At 45.0% G+C, this 20,818-nt stretch overlaps 1 protein-coding gene across 1 annotated transcript in view; it reads right to left on the reverse strand.

Moving 5' to 3' along the window:
* The window catches only part of LOC124002459 (rhomboid-related protein 3-like), a 52,939-nt gene extending 32,585 nt beyond the window's left edge, over positions 1 to 20,354 (reverse strand). Inside the window, exons 1-2 of the mRNA XM_046309866.1 lie at positions 19,094 to 20,354; positions 18,575 to 18,598 (exon numbers count right to left, since the gene is read on the reverse strand). Of these exons, the coding sequence (XP_046165822.1) occupies positions 18,575 to 18,598; positions 19,094 to 19,213 (144 nt within the window). The 5' untranslated portion in view covers positions 19,214 to 20,354. The remainder of the gene's footprint in view (positions 1 to 18,574; positions 18,599 to 19,093) is intronic.
* Positions 20,355 to 20,818: the final 464 nt, after the last annotated feature.

Here is a 20,818-nt window from a genome sequence, read left to right on the forward strand (position 1 = left end):
GGGGAATGCAAATAGTCTGGGTAGCCATTTGATTAGCTGTTCAGGAGTCTTATGGCTTGGGGGTAGAAGCTGTTAAGAAGCTTCTTGGACCTAGACTTGGCGCTCCTGTACCGCTTGCCGTGCCGTAGCAGAGAGAACCGTCTATGAATGGGGTGGCTGGAGTCTTTGACAATTTTTAGGGTCTTCCTGACACCGCCTGGTATAGAGGTCCTGGATGGCAGGAAGCTTGGCCTCGGTGATGTACTGGACCGTACGCACTACCCTCTGTGGTGCCTTGCGGTCGGAGGTTGAGCAGTTGCCTTTCCAGGCAGTGAAGCAACCGGTCAGGATGCTCTCAATGGGGCAGCTGTAAAACCTTTTGAGGATCTGGGGACCCGTGCCAAATATTTTCAGTCTACTGAGGGGGAATAGGTTTTGTTGTGCCCTCTTCTCGACTGTCTTGGTGTGCTTAGACCATGTTAGTTTGTCGGTGATGTGGACGCCAAGGAACTTGAAGCTCTGAACCTGCTCCATTACAGCCCTGTCAATGAAATTGGGGGAGTGTTCGGTCCTCCTTTTCCTGTAGTCCACAATCATCTCCTTTGTCTTGATCACATTGAGGGAGAGGTTGTTGTCCTGGCACTACACGGTCAGGTCTCTGACCTCCTCTCTATAAGCTGTCTCATTGTTGTCGGTGATCAGGCCCGTTGTGCCATCAGCAAACTTAATAATGGTGTTGGAGTCGTGCCTGACCGTGCAGATATGAGTGAACAGGGAGTACAGGAGGGGACTGAGCACGCACCCCTGAGGGGCCACAGTGTTGAGGATCAGTATGGCGGATGTGTTGTTACCTACCCTTATCACCTGGGGGCGGCCCATCAGGAAGTCCAGGATCCAGATTGCAGAGGGAGGTGTTTAGTCCCAGGGTCCATAGCTTAGTGATGAGCTTTGAGGGCACTATGGTGTTTTACACTGCGCTGTAGTCAAAGAATAGCATTCTGTTCTTTTTGTCCAGGTGGGAAAGGGCAGTGTGGAGTTCAATGGAGATTGCATCACATGTGGATCTGTTGGGTCGGTATGCAAATTGGAGTGGGTCTAGGGTTTCTGGGATAATGGTGTTGAAGTGAGCCATGATTAGCTTTTCAAAGCATTTCATGGTAACAGACGTGAGTGCTACGGGTCGGTAGTAATTTATGCAGGATACCTTAGTGGTCTTGGGCCCAGGGACTATGGTGGTCTGCTTGAAACATGTTGCTATTACAGACTCAGAGAGGGAGAGGTTGAAAATGTCAGTGAAGACACTTGCCAGTTGGTCAGCACATGCTCGGAGTACATGTCCTGGTAATCCATCTGGCCCAGCAACCTTTGCGAATGTTCACCTGTTTAAAGGTCTGTGGAGAGTGTGATCACATAGTCGTCCCGGAACAGCTGATGCTCTCATGCATGTCTCAGTGTTACTTACCTCAAAGCGAGCATAGAAATAATTTAGCTAGTTTGGTAGCCTCGTGTCATTGGGCAGCTCTCGGCTGTGCAGTCTGTAATAGGTTGCAACCCCTCCACATACGACGAGCGTCGGAGCCGGTGTAGTACGATCCAATCTTATTCCTGTATTGATGCTTTGCCTGTTTGATGGTTCGTCGGAGGGCATAGCAGGATTTCTTATAAGCTTCCGGGTTAGAGTTCCGCGCCTTGAAGCTTTAGCCTTTAGCTCAGTGCGGATGCTGCCTGTAATCCATGACTACGTCCTCGTTGCACTTATTTATAAAGCCAGTGACTGATGTGGTGTACTCCTCAATGCCATCGGAAGAATACTGGAACATATTCCAGTCTGTGCTAGCAAAACAGTCCTGTAGTTTAGCATCTGCTTCATCTGACCACTTTTTTATAGACCGAGTCACTGGTGCATCCTGCTTAAATTTGAGCTTGTAAGCAGGAATTAGGAGGAGTTATGGTCAGATTTGCCAAATGGTGGGTGAGGGAGAGCTTTGTATGCGTCTCTGTGTGTGGAGTAAAGGTGGTCTAGAATTTTTTCCCCTCTGGTTGCACAATTAACATGTTGTTAGAAATGAGATAAAACTGATTTAAGCATTCCTGCATTAAATTCCCCGGCCACTAGGAGCGCCGCCTCTGGATGAGGGTTTTCCTGTTTGTTTATGGCGTAATACAGCTCACAGAGTGAGGTTTTAGTGCCAGCCTTGGTCTGTGGTGGTATGTAGACAGCTTAGAAAAATACAAATGAAAACTCTCTAGGTAGATAGTGTGGTCTATGGCTTTTCATGAGATACTCTACCTCAGGAGAGCAAAACCTTAGATATTGTGCACCAGCTGTTGTTTACATTAATGCATAGGCCCCCATCCCGTGTCTTACCAGAGGCTGCTGTTCTGTCCTGACGATGAAGTGTATAACCCACCAGCTGTATGTTCTTAATGTCGTAGTTCAGCCACGACTCTGTGAAACATAAGATATTACCGTTTTTAATATCCGTTGGTAGGATATACGTGCTTTCAGTTTGTCCCATTTATATTCCAGTGATTGAACGACAGCTATCAGAATGGGTGGCAAGGGCAGATTAGCCACTCGTCACCTGATCCTCACAAGGCAAACCCATTTCTTTCCGCAAAACCTACGTTTCCTTTTTTCAGCGAATCACGGGGATCTTGGCCTGGTCGGGTGTCCGTAGTATATCCCTTGCATCCGACTCATTGAAGGAGTAATCCTCGTCCAATTTGTGGTGAGTAATCTCAGTTCGGATGTACAGAAGCTCTTTTTAGTCATAAGAGACAGTAGCAGCAACATTATGTACAAAACAAGTTACGAACAATGCGAAAAGACAAACAAAATAGCATGGTTGGTTAAGAGCCGATAAGACGTGGCCCTCCGACGCCATCTTACATTGTAGCCTATGTGATGATTGCAGAGACCCGTTTTCTCACTGCAACCAATAATGTAGTTCAGTCCCCTAGTTCCACACTCTTCATATGGGAGCGTAAGAAACAATTATCAAATGGCACCCTTTTCCCTACATAGTGCACAACCACCAATGGACCCTGGTCAAAAGTAGTGCACTATATAGGGAATAGGGTGCCATTTGGAAAGCCGATTAATCTGCTGGGGAGCTAAAGATATTGTCAGGATTTGGCCAGGGTTGTTCCAGTTTTTGGTCACTAGATGCCCCCATTGTGCTTTTTGACCTTTTGTTTTCCCTTGATCCCCATTATTATTTGCACCTGTGCCTCGTTTCCCCTGATTGTATTTAAACCCTTAGTTTTCCTCAGTTCTTTGCTCTGTGTTTGTATGTTAGCACCCAGCCCTAGTATTCTGTGAACTCTTGTTGATCCCGGTGGACTCTCTTGTGGAATTCTGTTTTTTTGTTCTTCTTTATTTATTTTTGAGTATCTTTTGAGGCTTTTTATGCTATACCTACCACCTTGTGGATTTACCTTTTTGTCTTGGAGGATTACCTTTGTTCTTGTGGAATTCCTTTTTTCAGGTTGTGGAGTCACATGTTTTCCTGAAGGACTTCACTTTTTACTTCATTAAATACACCGTCTCAAGTACTGCTGTTTCTGCCTCATCTTCTGGGTTCTGCCGTCTTTTCGTGGCTCAGTTGGTTAAGTGACTGTTTCTCACTCCGGAGACCCGGGTTCGTAACCGGGTCCTGACAGATATAGCATGAGAAGTTAATGGTAAAAGGACACTAGTTTTTAGAATAGAATAACGTATTCTATACTTAATCATGTTTATTTCTCTCCTCTAACTGAACTTCCATTGTCTTACCAAGAGTTGCTGTCTGAATATCTTTTTACCTCCGCTTGATACGCAGTTCATTCATCTTGGTGAAAAAAGAAAAGTGGCAACTGATAACAGAATTTACTTTTCTCGGTTTCGAATACTATGTTAAGTCTTGGAGCATTGTGGAGATCTCAGGTCTGTTATTCTGGGAAACCCTCTCGGTCCCCCCTCTTGTTTTTGTCATCGTCATGGTCACCTCGTCGGCTCAGCACATGCCCAAGGTGATCGACAGACAGTGCATAGCTTTCACTTGGACCGCCGGGCCGTCTCCTCTTACATCTCTCTGACCATCTTTCTCTGTGTCCCTCTTCCTCTCTCTCTCTCGCTCTCTCTACATGTTGTATCACTGATGTGAACTGGCCACCAACAGGTATTGCTTAGCATTCACAGCTTCAGTGTGATGGTGACTCCACACTGCTCTTTCTCACCTGGACAAAAGGAACACCTATGTGAGAATGCTGTTCATTGACTACAGATCAGCGTTCAACACCATGGTGCCCACGAAGCTCATCACTAAGCTAAGGACACCTCCCTCTGCAACTGGATCCTGGACTTCCTGACAGGCCGCCCCCATGTGGTAAGAGAAGGCAACAACGTTGTCTGCCATGTTGATCCTTAACACCGGGGCCCCTCAGGAGTGTGCACTTAGTTCCCTCCTGTATTCCCTGTTCACTCATGACTGCATGGCCAAACACGACTACAACACCATAATTAACACCATAATTAAGAACTGGCAGTGTGGTGCCAGGACAACAACCTCTCCCTCAATGTGAGCAAGACAAAGGAGCTGATCGTGGACTACAGGTAAAGTCGGGCCGAACACGCCCCCATTCACATCGACGAGGCTGTAGTGGAGCGGGTCGAGAGCTTTAAGTTCCTTGGTGTCCACATCACCAACAAACTATCATGATCCAAACATACCAAGACAGTTGTGAGGAGGGTACGACAAAACCTATACCCCGTCAGGAGACTGAAAAGATTTGTCACGGGTCCCCAGATCCTCAAAAGCTTTTACAGCTGCACCATCGAGAGCATCCTGACCGGTTGCATCCCCGCCTGGTATGGCAACTGCTCGACATCTGACCGTAAGGGGCTACAGAGGGTAGTGCGAACGGTCCGGTACATCACTGGGGACTAGCATCCTGCCATCCAGGACCTATATAATAGGCGTTGTCAGAGGAAAGGCCATAAGGCCATAAGGCCACTGTTTTTCTCTGCTACCGCACGGCAAGCAGTACCAGAGCGCCAAGTCTAGGACCAAAAGGCTCCTCAAACAGCTTCTACCACCAAGCCATTAGACTGCTGAACACTTCATAAAAATCTCCAGCAGACAATTTACATTGACCCCCCCCCCCTTTGTACACTGCTGCTACTCGGTGTTTGTTTGTTACCTATGAATAGTCACTTCACCCCCACCTACATGTACAGATTACCTCAACTAGCCTGACCCCCAGCACACTGACTTGATACCGGTTCCCCCTGTATGTAGCCTAGTTGTTGTTATTCTTATTATGTTACTTTTTATTATTGCTTTTTATTTTAGCCTTCTTATGTTCTTCTTCTTGAACTGCACTGTTGGTTAAGAGCTTGTAAGTCAGCATTTCACAGTAAAGTCTACACTGTTGGTTAAGGGCTTGTAACTAAGCATTTCACGGTAAAGTCTACACTGTTGGTTAAGGGCTTGTAAGTCAGCATTTCACGGTAAAGTCTACACTGTTGGTTAAGGGCTTGTAAGTCAGCATTTCACGGTAAAGTCTACACTTGTATTCGGCGCATGTGGCAAATAAAGTTTTTATTTGATTTGATTTAATGGTGTGGAAGCGTTCTGTAGCGTGAGGCAGATTGATGTACAGCTACACCCCCTGGACAGGACGCTCGTCTGTCACAGGGCCTCATGGTTTGTGTTCTCATATCTTGACTGAAGGGTGTGTCTAATGGTACTGAGGTCATGAACCATTGCATGTAGGAGCTCTACACTGCCCTACCAAGCAAAAGGGCAGTAACTGCTCATTGAGTGTAACTGAGAAAAATGTCTTTAAAAGTATTTTCATTGTTCAGCCTGAGTTGAAGGCAGATCACTGGAAATCTGTTGTTTTGCTATGAGGTCATGTTTTATTCATATTGACCATGACCTCTGACACAGTAGTTACTGTCTTCTTGCTTGGTACACCCACTGGAATACGTTTCCATAACAATTATTTTTTTTAACGCAAACTTGTGTTCATAAATGTAAGTATTCAGACCCATTGACTTTTTCTACATTTAGTTACGTTACGGCCTTATTCTAAAATGGATTCAATTGTTTTTTTCCCCTCATCCATCAACACACAATACCCATATAATGACAAACCAAATTTTTTTTTGTTGATATTTTTGCTAATTTATATATATTTTTAAATACAATTAATTACATAAGTATTCAGACCCTTTACTCAGTACTATGTTGAAGCACCTTTGACAGCGATTATGGCCGCGAATATTCTTGGGTATGACGCTACAGGCTTGGCACACCTATATTTGGGGAGTTTCTCCCATTCTTTTCTGCAGATCCTCTCAAGTTCTGTCAGGTTGGATGGGGAGTGTTGCTGCACAGCCATTTTCAGGTCTCTCCAGAGATGTTAGATCGGGTTCAAGTCCGGGTTCTGGCTGGGCCACTCAAGGACATTCAGAGACTTGTCCAGAAGCCACTCCTGCGATGTCTTGGCTGTGTGCTCAGGGTCGTTGTCCTGTTGGAAGGTGAATCTTCGCCTCAGTCTGAGGTCTTGAGCACTCTGGAGCATCAAGGATCTCTCTGTACTTTGCTCCGTTCATCTTTCCCTTGATCCTGACTAGTCTCCCAGTCCTTGCCTCTTAAAAACTTCCCCACAGCATGACGCTGCCACCACATGCTTCACCGTAGGGATGGTGCCAGGTTTCCTTCTGACGTGATTCTTGGCATTCAGGCCAAAGAGTTCAATCTTGACTGTCAAAGAGATCAATCAAGGCTGTCATCCTGGTACGCGTGTAATTAGAAGCATCTGAGAGCCTGGGAACTGGGGATTCCTTCCTGGTTTACCGGCTTTACCACAGAGGCACCGAATTCTGTACATAGTGCACTTTATTTAACCAGAGACCTATGGACCATGTTCAATAAAACAACACTTTTAGGAAAAGGGTGCAATTTGGGACGTTGTCACAATATAAGAACTGGCATGTCTTATCAAGTTTGCTGTCAAGGAGTTGCCTCGAAAGTGTCAATATGAGTTTGACTATGAGGTCTGATATAAAGTTGTGGGGTCTTTGCTTCTATGATAGTTTGAATAAGAAGATTTTAGGCCTACCGTGATAGTTTGATTATGACGTTTTGAGGAGAATGTGTCTGCCAAGAGGATGTTTCACACCAACGCTACAGATGAAGGGATACCTTACGTGTTGCTTGGACACTGTGGTCTTGCCTTTACATTTTAGAAAAGTGTTTTTGTGGGAAAAGCCCGACAGATATATGTCCTTGAATGAAAGTTTGGGCACAAGGCCGTCTTTCATTTCACGGTTGTGGCACTCATCTTCTCATTTTATCCTCAGCTTCTTCCCAACGTATCTGTTAGAAAATGAAACCAGTCACGAAGATCATCATTTATCTTGGACTTTTATGAAATTCCTGGGTCTCAATATGAGAGGCTAAGGGGTTGAACCTCATGCTGCTATAGCTCACAGTGACCTCTGGCAAGCTAGCTGTGGAGACCTTCAGCCGTTCTGGTGGTTGCCTATAGGTCATAACTCTGCTGAGCCCCATGGAGGTTAGAACTATTATCATACCCCCCAACTCTTCTCTCCTTAAGTTCCTTTTCTGGAAGTTTCTTTCAACCTTTGGGCCGAAGTTTAACTCCCTTTTACCTTTAAAGGAGAGGCGTTCTGGTAGGAGAGAGGAGGAGAAAGTGCTCTGTGCTCCCTGACCTTTTGGGATTATGGTAATAGGATTATGAAATAGAGGGTGATCCACACTGCAGCAGGGCTCTCAACCAGGCCACCACAGATCAGGAGACTGACTGACTGGCTTATTGTTATGGGTGGAGAAAAAGGCACAGGTGGACAAGCAGCCTGTGAGTCACCACCAAGGCTTTGATAGACGGCATCTGTTTCCCCCAGTTGATGTTGTTTTCCCTTTCTCCTCCTCTGCGACTTCATCCAGGGGGGGCAGTGTTGCTTGAGATGTTGGCGGACAGTTGAAGGCTCCCACTCCCTGCCCAGATGGCAACCTTGAAAATGTCAGACAGAGGACCCCACCCCACCCATTCCGATCACCACCTCCCTCCTCCCAATCCCAAACCCTCTCCTACGTTTTTTTAGAATTTAAATCAGGCCCCCCTGAGGGCAGCCCCGGGCCGGGTCCATTTCCCCATTAAAGACCATAAATCTCTATGGTGAATGGAGCCGCCGCCCCCTCATAGAAAGGGGTCAGTTTCGGGCGACCCCGAGAAAGAAGGACTGAATAGAGAGAAAAACAGACAGAGAATGCTCCAAAAATAAATGTTTCTCCCTCTTTTTGTTCCCTCGTTCTCGGGAACGGCCTCAGAATGGCCTCTGACGGCAGTTGCTGTAAATGAGGGCTTGGCCCGCTGGTAATGAGGGTTTCTCACCCCAATGTTATGTGGAGATTTGTCTGAAGAGTTTTATGGCCTCCTGTCTTTGTCTCTGTGCTGACCTGCCCATGCCCTGTGTCTGAACAACATGGACTCTCCATCACCCTCTCTTTCTTCTTCCACAACTTTTCTTTTGTGTGTGTGTGTGTGTGTGTGTGTGTGTGTGTGTGTGTGTGTGTGTGTGTGTGTGTGTGTGTGTGTGTGTGTGTGTGTGTGTGTGTGTGTGTGTGTGTGTGTGTGTGTGTGTGCATGAATTAGTTGTATGTGTGCGCATATTCCACACACTCCTTTCAGACTCAGGCGATTGGGGGGGTGGGTAAACTGTTTAGGGCGATTGGGGGGGTGGGAACCTGCTGAGGACCACTCACCCAGCTGTCTGCTGTGTGAATCCCTGTTACCACAGGAGCCCTGGGGGGCAAAGCAAGCACTCTCCTCCTTTTGATTCCCCCTTTCGTTCTCTCTGTTTCCCCTCTGTAGTATCCCAGTGTTCAGCTATTGTTATTGTCTTAGTTTTTTCTTAAAACTGCCTTTTTGTTAAAGGGCTTTTAAGTAAGCGTTTCACTGTAAAGTCTACACATATTGTATTCGGCACGTGTGACAAATAAAATGTGATTTGATGTGTCAGCCAAAGCAGGAATTAGTGCTACTGAGGTAGAATATGGAAGATACAGACCAAGTATGAGTCTCAGACTAGGAGTGTTGAAAAAGGGTCAGTTTAGCAGTGGGTTTGTGAGTGGGAGGAAAAGGTTTGTGAGTGGGAGGAAATGTTGCTGCAGGAAACGCCAACAAACTTAGATTTTCCAGCCCCTCGCTTTATTTAATCTAAACCGCAAGCTGTCCTCACTTCAACACTAGTGTAATGTCAAGGGAGACGGTACACACAGCTAGACGGTGAGGCGTTTTAAAGGGGACCGCTTCATGGCCTGGTGAACACAAGGGAAGTATTCAGTTACACTGGTTTGAGGTTTAAATTAAAAACACACACACACACACACACACACACACACACACACACACACACACACACACACACACACACACACACACACACACACACACACGCTGGCTTCGTGTTTAAATGCATAATGCTGCATCGTCAATGTTACGCATTAACCCGTCAGAGAGAGAAACATCTGTAGAGGTTTTGTCTGCAGCCTCTGTTTGTCCGTGTGGTCAATTTAGATCCAAGAAAGACTCAATTGTTCTACCGAGGGAGAAGATGGAAGAGTTCGATATTGGAAGATGTTGAGTTGTATATGCATCACAGCCACTAATGGGAAGTGCTTGAGTGAGGATGGGAGATAGAAATATGTTCACACACACACACCTGTTCACCACATGGATGGGTAAACACACTGTTTATTGTTGCAGTGTCAACAGTCCACCTGCAGGGCTTCGGTGTTGAACCAGTAGGGTTTGAGGTGCAGGAATGTGTCACAGAGACAGACTTGTGTGTGTGTGTGTGTGTGTGTGTGTGTGTGTGTGTGTGTGTGTGTGTGTGTGTGTGTGTGTGTGTGTGTGTGTGTGTGTGTGTGTGTGTGTGTGTGTGTGTGTGTGTGTGGTCGCGTGTGTGTGGTCGCCAAGGCATTCCTAGTCGATCACCAAACATTTCTGTAAATAAAGCAACGATAAAACCTTGCCAAAGACAGTACAGTATGACTACAGGATAAAACTGCTCCTCCAATAGAAACCCCCGACCACACTTGTAGGCCAGCTAAGCTCATGTGCAAAAACAAGTCGTTGGGTCTAATGGTCGTCTCGCTCCAAACTGCACACCTGCAGGCCATCAAATCAAAGGCACTCCTTTGATATAAAGTCGTTGTTAATTATATACGTTTTTTTACCCCTTTTTCTCCACAAATGTTGTGATATCCAATTGGTAGTTACATTCTCGTCCAATCGTTCTGACTCCCCTATGGACTCGGGTGAGGTGAAGGTCGAGAGCCATACGTCCTTTGAAACCCGACCCTCCTTAGCAACACTGCTTCTTGACACACTGCTCTCCTAACCCGGAAGCCAGCCGCACCAATGTGTCGGAGGAAATGCCGTCCAACTGGCGACCGTGTCATCGTGCATGTGTCCGGCCCGCCACAGGAGTCGAACGGCTCTCGACCTTCGCCTCTCCCGAGTCCATACGGGAGTTACAGCGATGAGACGAGACTGTAACTACCAATTGGAAATCACGAAGAGAAAAAGGCGGTAAAAAAAATCTAACTGAAGTGATCTTGACTCAGAAAAGGTTCGTTACCACGGCACTAGACCTTTTGTCTCACCTAAACCCCAGTATAACTGGTCCATAACCCTGATACACACACTCACAAACACACACATTCACAAGAAACACACACAAACCCAATGAGTAAAACGTAGAAACTCCAACAAACAAAGACCACGGAAAGACTTTGGCACAAAAGGCATGAAACCCACACATACTGCAGGCCCCCAGGCGTTTAGAGCAGAGTGGTGGGTCCCTGCCAGGAGAGGACTCTCCCAGTATAGTATCCCCTGTAACCACAACCTGTGGGAAGGTATCACAGTTTCAGCCGTAAGGAATGAATGGATCTTAGTGTCTTTGATCCCAATAGATCTGAGTGACAGGCTGAAATAGGAGACGTTTAGCACCTCCGCCTGCTCCCAAGTTCGGGGAATCTTGATGGGTATGTCAAGGGTTTCTGTGGAAACAGGGGAATACACAAAAATATTGCAGACATTGCAGGGTAGGTTCTACTACTGTACTCAGCATATGGGCTAGACTGGGAGCTATGAGTGACATGTAACTTGCTCCCACAGTCAGAGGGAAATGACAAAGATGAACTTTCACGAGTGTAAAAAGGGAATGATATACTGAGTATAATAACTCGTGTTAATAAAAAGCCAGAGGTTGTCACTTACAGGATGTCACCCCATCAGACCCCTGCAGTAACCTACTGATGTGTGTATAAATGTACTCAAGCGGCGGTGAACTTAAGACAGCCTGTAAGTGGATGATGGGTAGTCTCCTCTCCTCAGCAATGTTATCCACTTCACTGTGGAAACCGAAGCCAAATCGGCCAAAAAACTAAACAGAGAGAGAGAGAGAGAGAGAGAGAGAGAGAGAGAGAGAGAGAGAGAAGGGGGAGAGGAGAGGGAAAGAGAGATGACACAGGGTCTCTGACAGCTGGCGTGTCTCTACATCCACACAGTCACACACACAGTCAAATACTCTCCCTAGTGTACCACTCACTGGCATCGATTCCACCCCGCTGACCCCTTCTAACGGATTAACATATCGAAGACAAACTTAGGGGAATACTGTATGTACACACAGTCACACAAACATACACAAATAAATACACATTAAACAAACATATGTTGTACACACACACACACACACACACACACACACACACACACACACACACACACACACACACACACACACACACACACACACACACACACACACACACACACACACACACACACACACACACACACACACACACACACACACACACACACAGGGAACCGCCCTGCACCATGTGGGTAGAGCACATAGCATTGAACCATCAACAGATACACGTTAATTTTGTGCTGCCATCTCTCATCTCTCCATGTGTACACACTGCAGTCCGCAGCCAATTATGACTGAAGCAGCAGCACATCTTTCTGTCTATCGACAGATCGACAGGCAGGGGAGGGGCTATTTATAGCGCAACATTAGAAGAGCTGCTCACAACTTACTGACTGGAACTCCCTTTCATTAGGGAAATAAGGAAATGTATTTAAAGCATTGAGTGACTAGCAAGAGAGACGCAAACAGATTGGATCTCTAAATAAAAAGCATAGAGATTATAGCCTACATATAGAATGATCTATCACTATGATGAAAACCTCAACACTGAGAGAACAGTGGTTTGGGAGGGGCAGAGAGGAGGTATGGCTAAACCAGCATCAACACAGACAGACGCAAGTTGGCGGAGCTAACAGGAAGTAAACACCTAAATGCTGAGAGGAATGGGATGAGAGAGGACGTGTGGCAACCCTGCAATCAGACCAGGGCCACCATTTTGGCTCAAACCCAATCAGTACCAGTTACCTGGACCGTTGACAATCAACCCTCTGAGTCATGACACTGGAGAGGAGAGGAATGACAGGGTTGAGAGGCTGGCAGCTGTACCATGTGGTGACCGAGTGAGTGGCGCTAAACAAAAGATGCCCGAAATGATGGCTGCCTGCCTTCCTATTCTGTCAATGGCAGCCACGCTCCACTTCACATGCTCATTGACACATACAACAGCATGAGATAAAGAGCCCAGATTGAGAGGCACACACACACACACATACACTAAGAACAGGTGGGTCCCCACTCCGATCAAAGAGCATTTGACTGGTTCATGTCCCCAGTTCACTGTAGCGTATAATGTGACAGGATCCTGGTTAAACTGGATGTGTGTACAACAGTGGAGCCTGCTGAAGGGAGGACGGCTCATAATAATGGCTAGAATATAGCAAATGGAATGGCATCAAACACATGGAAACCATGTGTTTAATTAGTGTATTTGATACCATTCCACCCATTCCGTTCTAGCCATTACCATGAGCCCGTCCTCCCCAATTAAGGTGCCACCAACCTCCTGTGGTGTACACTGTGTGCCCATGTGAAAAAGTCTTAATCCCCATAATTCCCTCTGTTCTGGACGCGTGCCTGTTGGCGTCTTAACAGGCCAGAGGCAGGCAGAGCAGGATTGTGTGTGTACAGTACAGTGGCGCATATGTCAACACGTGGGGACGACTGGCCATTGTGGGGACACACAGGGAAGGCAGATGGGGTAATAATGGGATTGGGGCCTGTAGAACAAGTGTTATCGCACAGCACTCCAACACAGGTTCTCTCTGTTACTGGTCAATGGTTCAGTCACAAGTCTGTACCATAGAAATATAATCTGTAGATAGAATCTATACAGCGGTTCCCAGCCCTATTTCTATGGTATGTACTCTGTGTCTCAAATAAGAAAAAAAAGTCATTCAAAGGTCAGCCAGAGAGTTGTAACATTAGTAAGCAGGGTAGCCTCCATGTGTTCCTTCACCCATGAGTTCCAAACCATTTGCATCAGTATACGGACTTAATGTTCCACGTCTGGTGCTGACTTCATCTGGGCACTTCCATGGGAAGGTAAGAGGGGCTGTGACTAATGGAGACATTCCCATCCCAGATAATGACTGAGTGCGTACACAGTCTGGGTTGTACACAGAATTGTGTCAGCGCAACAAGCAAGAAACACAATAAGCTCCTACTCCCTCTCCACCAACCACTGAGGAAACAGAATGAGGTGACGCAACAAATATCCACTATAACATTTGTAATGCACACTGCCTTACACAGTCATAAAAACAAAAACAAATATCCACTATAACATTTGTAATGCACACTGCACTGTCTTACACAGTCATAAAAACAAAAACAAATATCCACTATAACATTTGTCATGCACACTGCCTTACACAGTCATAAAAACAAAAACAAATATCCACTATAACATTTGTAATGCACACTGCACTGCCTTACACAGTCATAAAAACAAAAACAAATATCCACTATAACATTTGTAATGCACACTGCCTTACACAGTCATAAAAACAAAAACAAATATCCACTATAACATTTGTAATGCACACTGCAGTGCCTTACACAGTCATAAAAACAAAAACAAATATCCACTATAACATTTGTAATGCACACTGCCTTACACAGTCATAAAAACAAAAACAAATATCCACTATAACATTTGTAATGCACACTGCCTTACACAGTCATAAAAACAAAAACAAATATCCACTATAACATTTGTAATGCACACTGCCTTACACAGTCATAAAAACAAAAACAAATATCCACTATAACATTTGTAATGCACACTGCACTGCCTTACACAGTCATAAAAACATAAACAAATATCCACTATAACATTTGTAATGCACACTGCCTTACACAGTCATAAAAACAAAAACAAATATCCACTATAACATTTGTAATGCACACTGCAGTGCCTTACACAGTCATAAAAACATAAACAAATATCCACTATAACATTTGTAATGCACACTGCAGTGCCTTACACAGTCATAAAAACATAAACAAATATCCACTATAACATTTGTAATGCACACTGTACTGCCTTACACAGTCATAAAAACAAAAACAAATATCCACTATAACATTTGTAATGCACACTGCCTTACACAGTCATAAAAACATAAACAAATATCCACTATAACATTTGTAATGCACACTGCACTGCCTTACACAGTCATAAAAACAAAAACAAATATCCACTATAACATTTGTAATGCACACTGCCTTTCACAGTCATAAAAACAAAAACAAATATCCACTATAACATTTGTAATGCACACTGCCTTACACAGTCATAAAAACATAAACAAATATCCCTCATCTTTCAAGGTAAAACACCAAGTTGTTTGTTTCATTTTTCCAGATCCATCCTATTTATAACAACAAGCGCTTAATACATTCCTACTTACATCCTGCAAAACAAGCTGAAATCCTGCAAAACAAGCTGAAAATCTATGAGGGAATGACACAAATACTCAGACTGTTTCTTCTTAATCAGGCCAGTAGTGTGTGTGTGTGTGTGTGTGTGTGTGTGTGTGTGTGTGTGTGTGTGTGTGTGTGTGTGTGTGTGTGTGTGTGTGTGTGTGTGTGTGTGTGTGTGTGTGTGTGTGTGTGTGTGTGTGTGTGTGTGTGTGTGTGTGTGTGTGTGTGTGTGTGTGTGTGTGTGTGTGTGTGTGTGTGTGTGCACGTGCACATGTGTGCGTGTGTGTAGTAGTAGTCCCCATTCCCTAGTATGTTTAAAGATCTTAGATGGGTAACACAAATCAGAGCTATCGTAGGTTTATTATCTTATTTCCTGGTTGAAGAGAAAGCACTTTCACTGCAACAAAGTCCTCTCAGGGGACATTGTGGGAACTGAACAGAGCACACAGCATTTTGATTAAAACACCATCCTGGGAGACATGTAGGGATGTGTCCCAAATGGCACCCTATTCCCTTTATAGTGCACTACATGGGGAATAGGGTGCCATTTGGGACGGAATCTAGAAAGAGGCATTGGCACATGGGCCATCTAAACAATCTGGGTGATGTGGACGGACAGTTTGTGCTCTCTAGATGACAAAGCAAAGAATTATGGGAAACATCCCTGTATCATATTACTTGTGACCCAAATGGTTCCCTATTCACTAAATAGTGCACAACTTTTGAACACTGCTCTGTTCAAGATTAGTCAACTATATAGGAAATACGGTGCTATATGGGGTACAAACGTTGCCATTTATGAAGTAAACATCCAACGAGCAAGGCCTATTCCTCCATTTATGAACTAAACATCCAACGAGCAAGACCTATTCCTCCATTTATGAACTAAACATCCAATGAGCAAGGCCTATTCCTCCATTCATGAACTAAACATCCAACGAGCAAGACCTATTCCTCCATTTATGAACTAAATTTATGAACTAAACATCCAACGAGCAAGGCCTATTCCTCCATTTATGAACTAAATTTATGAACTAAACATCCAACGAGCAAGACCTATTCCTCCATTTATGAACTAAACATCCAATGAGCAAGGCCTATTCCTCCATTTATGAACTAAACATCCAATGAGCAAGGCCTATTCCTCCATTCATGAACTAAACATCCAACGAGCAAGGCCTATTCCTCCATTTATGAACTAAACATCCAATGAGCAAGGCCTATTCCTCCATTCATGAACTAAACATCCAACGAGCAAGACCTATTCCTCCATTTATGAACTAAATTTATGAACTAAACATCCAACGAGCAAGGCCTATTCCTCCATTTATGAACTAAATTTATGAACTAAACATCCAACGAGCAAGACCTATTCCTCCATTTATGAACTAAATTTATGAACTAAACATCCAACGAGCAAGGCCTATTCCTCCATTTATGAACTAAACATCCAATGAGCAAGGCCTATTCCTCCATTTATGAACTAAACATCCAATGAGCAAGGCCTATTCCTCCATTTATGAACTAAACATCCAATGAGCAAGGCCTATTCCTCCATTTATGAACTAAACATCCAACGAGCAAGACCTATTCCTCCATTTATGAACTAAAAATCCAACGAGCAAGACCTATTGCTCCATTTATGAACTAAACATCCAATGACCAAGGCCTATTCCTCCATTTATGAACTAAACATCCAATGACCAAGGCCTATTCCTCCATTTATGAACTAAACATCCAATGACCAAGGCCTATTCCTCCATTTATGAACTAAACATCCAATGACCAAGGCCTATTCCTCCATTTATGAACTAAACATCCAATGAGCAAGACCTATTCCTCCATTTATGAACTAAACATCCAATGAGCAAGGCCTATTCCTCCATTTATGAACTAAACATCCAATGAGCAAGACCTATTCCTCCATTTATGAACTAAACATCCAATGAGCAAGACCTATTCCTCCATTTATGAACTAAACATCCAACGAGCAAGACCTATTCCTCCATTTATGAACTAAACATCCAATGAGCAAGGCCTATTCCTCCATTTATGAACTAAACATCCAATGACCAAGGCCTATTCCTCCATTTATGAACTAAACATCCAATGAGCAAGACCTATTCCTCCATTTATGAACTAAACATCCAATGACCAAGACCTATTCCTCCATTTATGAACTAAACATCCAATGAGCAAGACCTATTCCTCCATTTATGAATTAAACATCCAATGAGCAAGGCCTATTCCTCCATTTATGAACTAAACATCCAATGAGCAAGGCCTATTCCTCCATTTATGAACTTCCAACTATTCCATTTTTTTCAGTCATCCAATGGTTGCCAGTAAAAATCCCCAATTTTTGGTCCACCATCCACCCCATAATTTATCTTCCTTAGTGTCCACTGTGAGGAGCTGAGTGATCCTAAAGGTCAACATTTCCAATGTATGACAAATGGAAGGGGTCATTTAAGAGGTGGACGGGGGAGGGAATAAAAGAGTGAAAGGGCATTTGTAGCTGCCAGACTGGACAGCATCCCCTTCTATAGGCTATATTTGGTTCTCCCCCTGCCCCCCCTCCCATCTAGTCTGAAGGCCACTTGAGAATATTCAAAGCGATGCCGAGCCGCATAAAGGCAGTGGATTGAGAGGCCCGCTTAATGCCTGTCCACAATGTATACCCCCCCCCCCACACACACATATATACACACACCAACGACCCCGAATCCCTTTTCCCGTAATCCCATGAATCCCTAGCCAGTCCTCCAGAGCTTGAAAGAGCGAGCCTGACACGAGCCTCTGACTTCCCCCCTGTCCCCCTCCCTAACCCCCTTATACTTCCTTTGTCCCCCCCCTGGGGGACCAGGAGTGAGTGTGGGGCCAGCCGACCAGGCTGGGGCAGGCAGGTGTTGAGACAGCTCCATGGGATGGAGTGGTGGGAGAGAGGGTGTGCGAGTTGGGGGGGGTCTGGTATTCCGTCTGTCATGCCAACCTGATGGCCTGGGCATAACACACACACACACACACACACACACACACACACACACACACACACACACACACACACACACACACACACACACACACACACACACACACACACACACACACACACACACACACACACACACACACACACACACACACACACACACACACACACACACCCTTGTTTGTCACTGTGGCCGCCGGCATGACAGCCCACAGGCAGAGCAACGGCAACTGTAACCAGGATTATGTATTGCTCTAAATGCATTTGGGAGGGTCGATGTCAGGAGGACTGGAGGACTGGAGGAGGGAAACACCCAACACAACCTGCTTGCTTCTTTTATCTGGTTCTCCGCCTCCCATTCCTCAGGCATCAAGGGCTCAACTCACCGCCACCGCAGGAATGACAGGAGGTAGACTTTATAATAATGTCACGGATAGTTGACTTGCTATTCCATGACTATTGGGTGAAGATCAAGGTCAGTTCATAAGTCACAGTTTTAGTACTAAATGTGGTAGCAATAAAGCACATGTTAACTTGTAACAAGTTAAAGTTCGGACAGCAAACAATTCCGCACATAAAACGACAGGTAAGTTGACACCCTTCATGAGTGCGCATGCAACAGAGAGAGTCTGTATCACAACGACGATACATACCTTGTCGAACAGAGATTTCCATTGCTGAGATGGGGAAAGAGGAAAGAAAAGGTTTCAGAGAGAAAGGTGCCATTTAACAGATAGACACACCTGTCATTAAGGAGTGAAGTCAGCAGGTAGCCTACAAGAACTGTCCTTCATTCAATGAATCAATATAATTGAACAATTGAAGACATCATCAACTTTGTATGGTAGTAGCCATGCTATGCCTGCTCAGTTAGCTGAACACATATAGTCAATGGATTGTTGACTGTGATGATATAATGACTACGGTCTAGGTATGAGTCTAGGAAGCTGTCTGAGAATGGTCGCTGGCATAATAATATTCATAGCTTACAACCATAACACAGTATAAAAAGTACAATACAAATGTGTTATTATTTGAATTGTCTAGTTAAATAAAAAAATATTCGCTACTGTAGAATACACCGTGGGAAAAACGTGCCTTTAATGTGATGTTCTGTATTGGGATGAAATTGAAAAACGCTGATGACAATATGAATATGGCTCCAGACTTACGTCCTCTGGGGCCACGGGAAGAACATCGATACTCTCCAGCACTTCTATCTCGTCTCCCTCCGCGTTCGCTGCCACTGCTGGAGAGGAATGCACCGGCACGTCCCGAGACGCGTCCGGCATCGTTTGGCTGCGGCTGCCCCTCTCCTCAATGCACTACTGGGCGATTCAATATGAAATCCTTACCGACAAACAATATCCATTCTCTGCTATTTTAGCCACATTACGCACATAATCCATATTTGAGAAATTACCAAGCGAGGCTAATTAATCAACGCAGGTGTCTCAAAGACAATCGGGCATCCTTATTCCAACCCTGGTCCTTTGCGGCTATTTAGAAAAAATATATTAGCCCGCAAAATAACATCTATCCTCCGTTTGTTCACAAGCTCATTTGAAGAGAAAATATATGTTTAATAGATCCACGCACAGAGCAAAAGTTGAGTGCCGAGTTGGGTGTCTGTGGAGTGAGCATCTGCGTCTCGCCACTCCGAGCGACAGTGTGTGTGTGTAACAACTGAATTGGGGGTGTGTGTCCGCCAAGTCCTTCTCCTATTTCATACGACAGCCCACCTGCACCTCAGTCCAGCTTTCTGTAGACAGACACAGCATGTTTCACTGCCAAAGTACTGAAATCTCATTGGGACGGACAGGCAGGCAACTATCCAAGTTGACAGCAGTGATTGTTAATTCCAATGTGACTCACCTGAAAATTAAATAGAATAGAGGTGTGTGTGGCAATAATGAATGAAATTGGCTACTCACTTCAATAGTGAATAAGATAAGACGTCATAGTGTATTACAAGGACAAAGGCATAGTTGGAAAACCCCTCAGCATAAAACAGCATATAATGCTACTCAGGCTACGGCGCAAAAAGCAGCATGGGTAGCCTAAATGTCAATGCAGTCCGTTACGGAACACTGACTCCAAAGATGTCTAGTCGACCGTCTAAAAGTCGCGCAAGTGTAAATTCAGGTGCGTCATTGTACCCTCGCAGTTGTTTACAGCGACGCAGCTCGGTCAGCTGCCCAACCCCGCTGTCTCAGTCAGCAGCCTCTAGGAACACACTGACTCCGCTCCCGGAGTTGGATCGGGACCAGCCGGCACTCTGGCAGTGTTCAAGCCGGCAGGCAAGCAGGCAAGCACCTTCGGCTCCGTTGCACTGTCGCATGCATACATGCCTCCGGCGCAGAGAAAGATGGATTTTTGGCTGCGAGGTGAGAACACCACCCACACCCGCAGAAGGCTTCGAGGTACCCCGGTTCACACCAGCTGGCTCTCACTCCGGTACTTTATCACGTTATGTCATCAGATAGACAGTGGGCACATGTGACTCAGCGGGTAGACTTGGCTGAAGAGGATCCAAATTCAACACACACATGTGGGTGTGGGCTATTAAAATACACAGCATAGTATTCAGACAGTGGACACACATGTGGGTGTGGGCTATCAAAATACACAACATAGTATTCAGACAGTGGACGTGCCTGATACGGATCTAATTCAAAGAGGGACAATTCTATCCTGTAATATTTCCATCCAACATTCACTGAAAGGGTGGTGAATTCAATCATGAAGCATAGCACTGATCTACTATGATAGTCAGTTTAGGACACTTATGGTACCAAGTACCAAACACTGTTTTACTTCTCTATTCACCTTCCTTCCCCTCTGTATCTGGGTGGTAAGTTTGGTGAGGTTGATGAGGTGTAATAAGGGCCTGTAAA

Source organism: Oncorhynchus gorbuscha, linkage group LG18 (genome assembly GCF_021184085.1).
Source record: "Oncorhynchus gorbuscha isolate QuinsamMale2020 ecotype Even-year linkage group LG18, OgorEven_v1.0, whole genome shotgun sequence".
Lineage (NCBI taxonomy): Eukaryota > Metazoa > Chordata > Actinopteri > Salmoniformes > Salmonidae > Oncorhynchus > Oncorhynchus gorbuscha.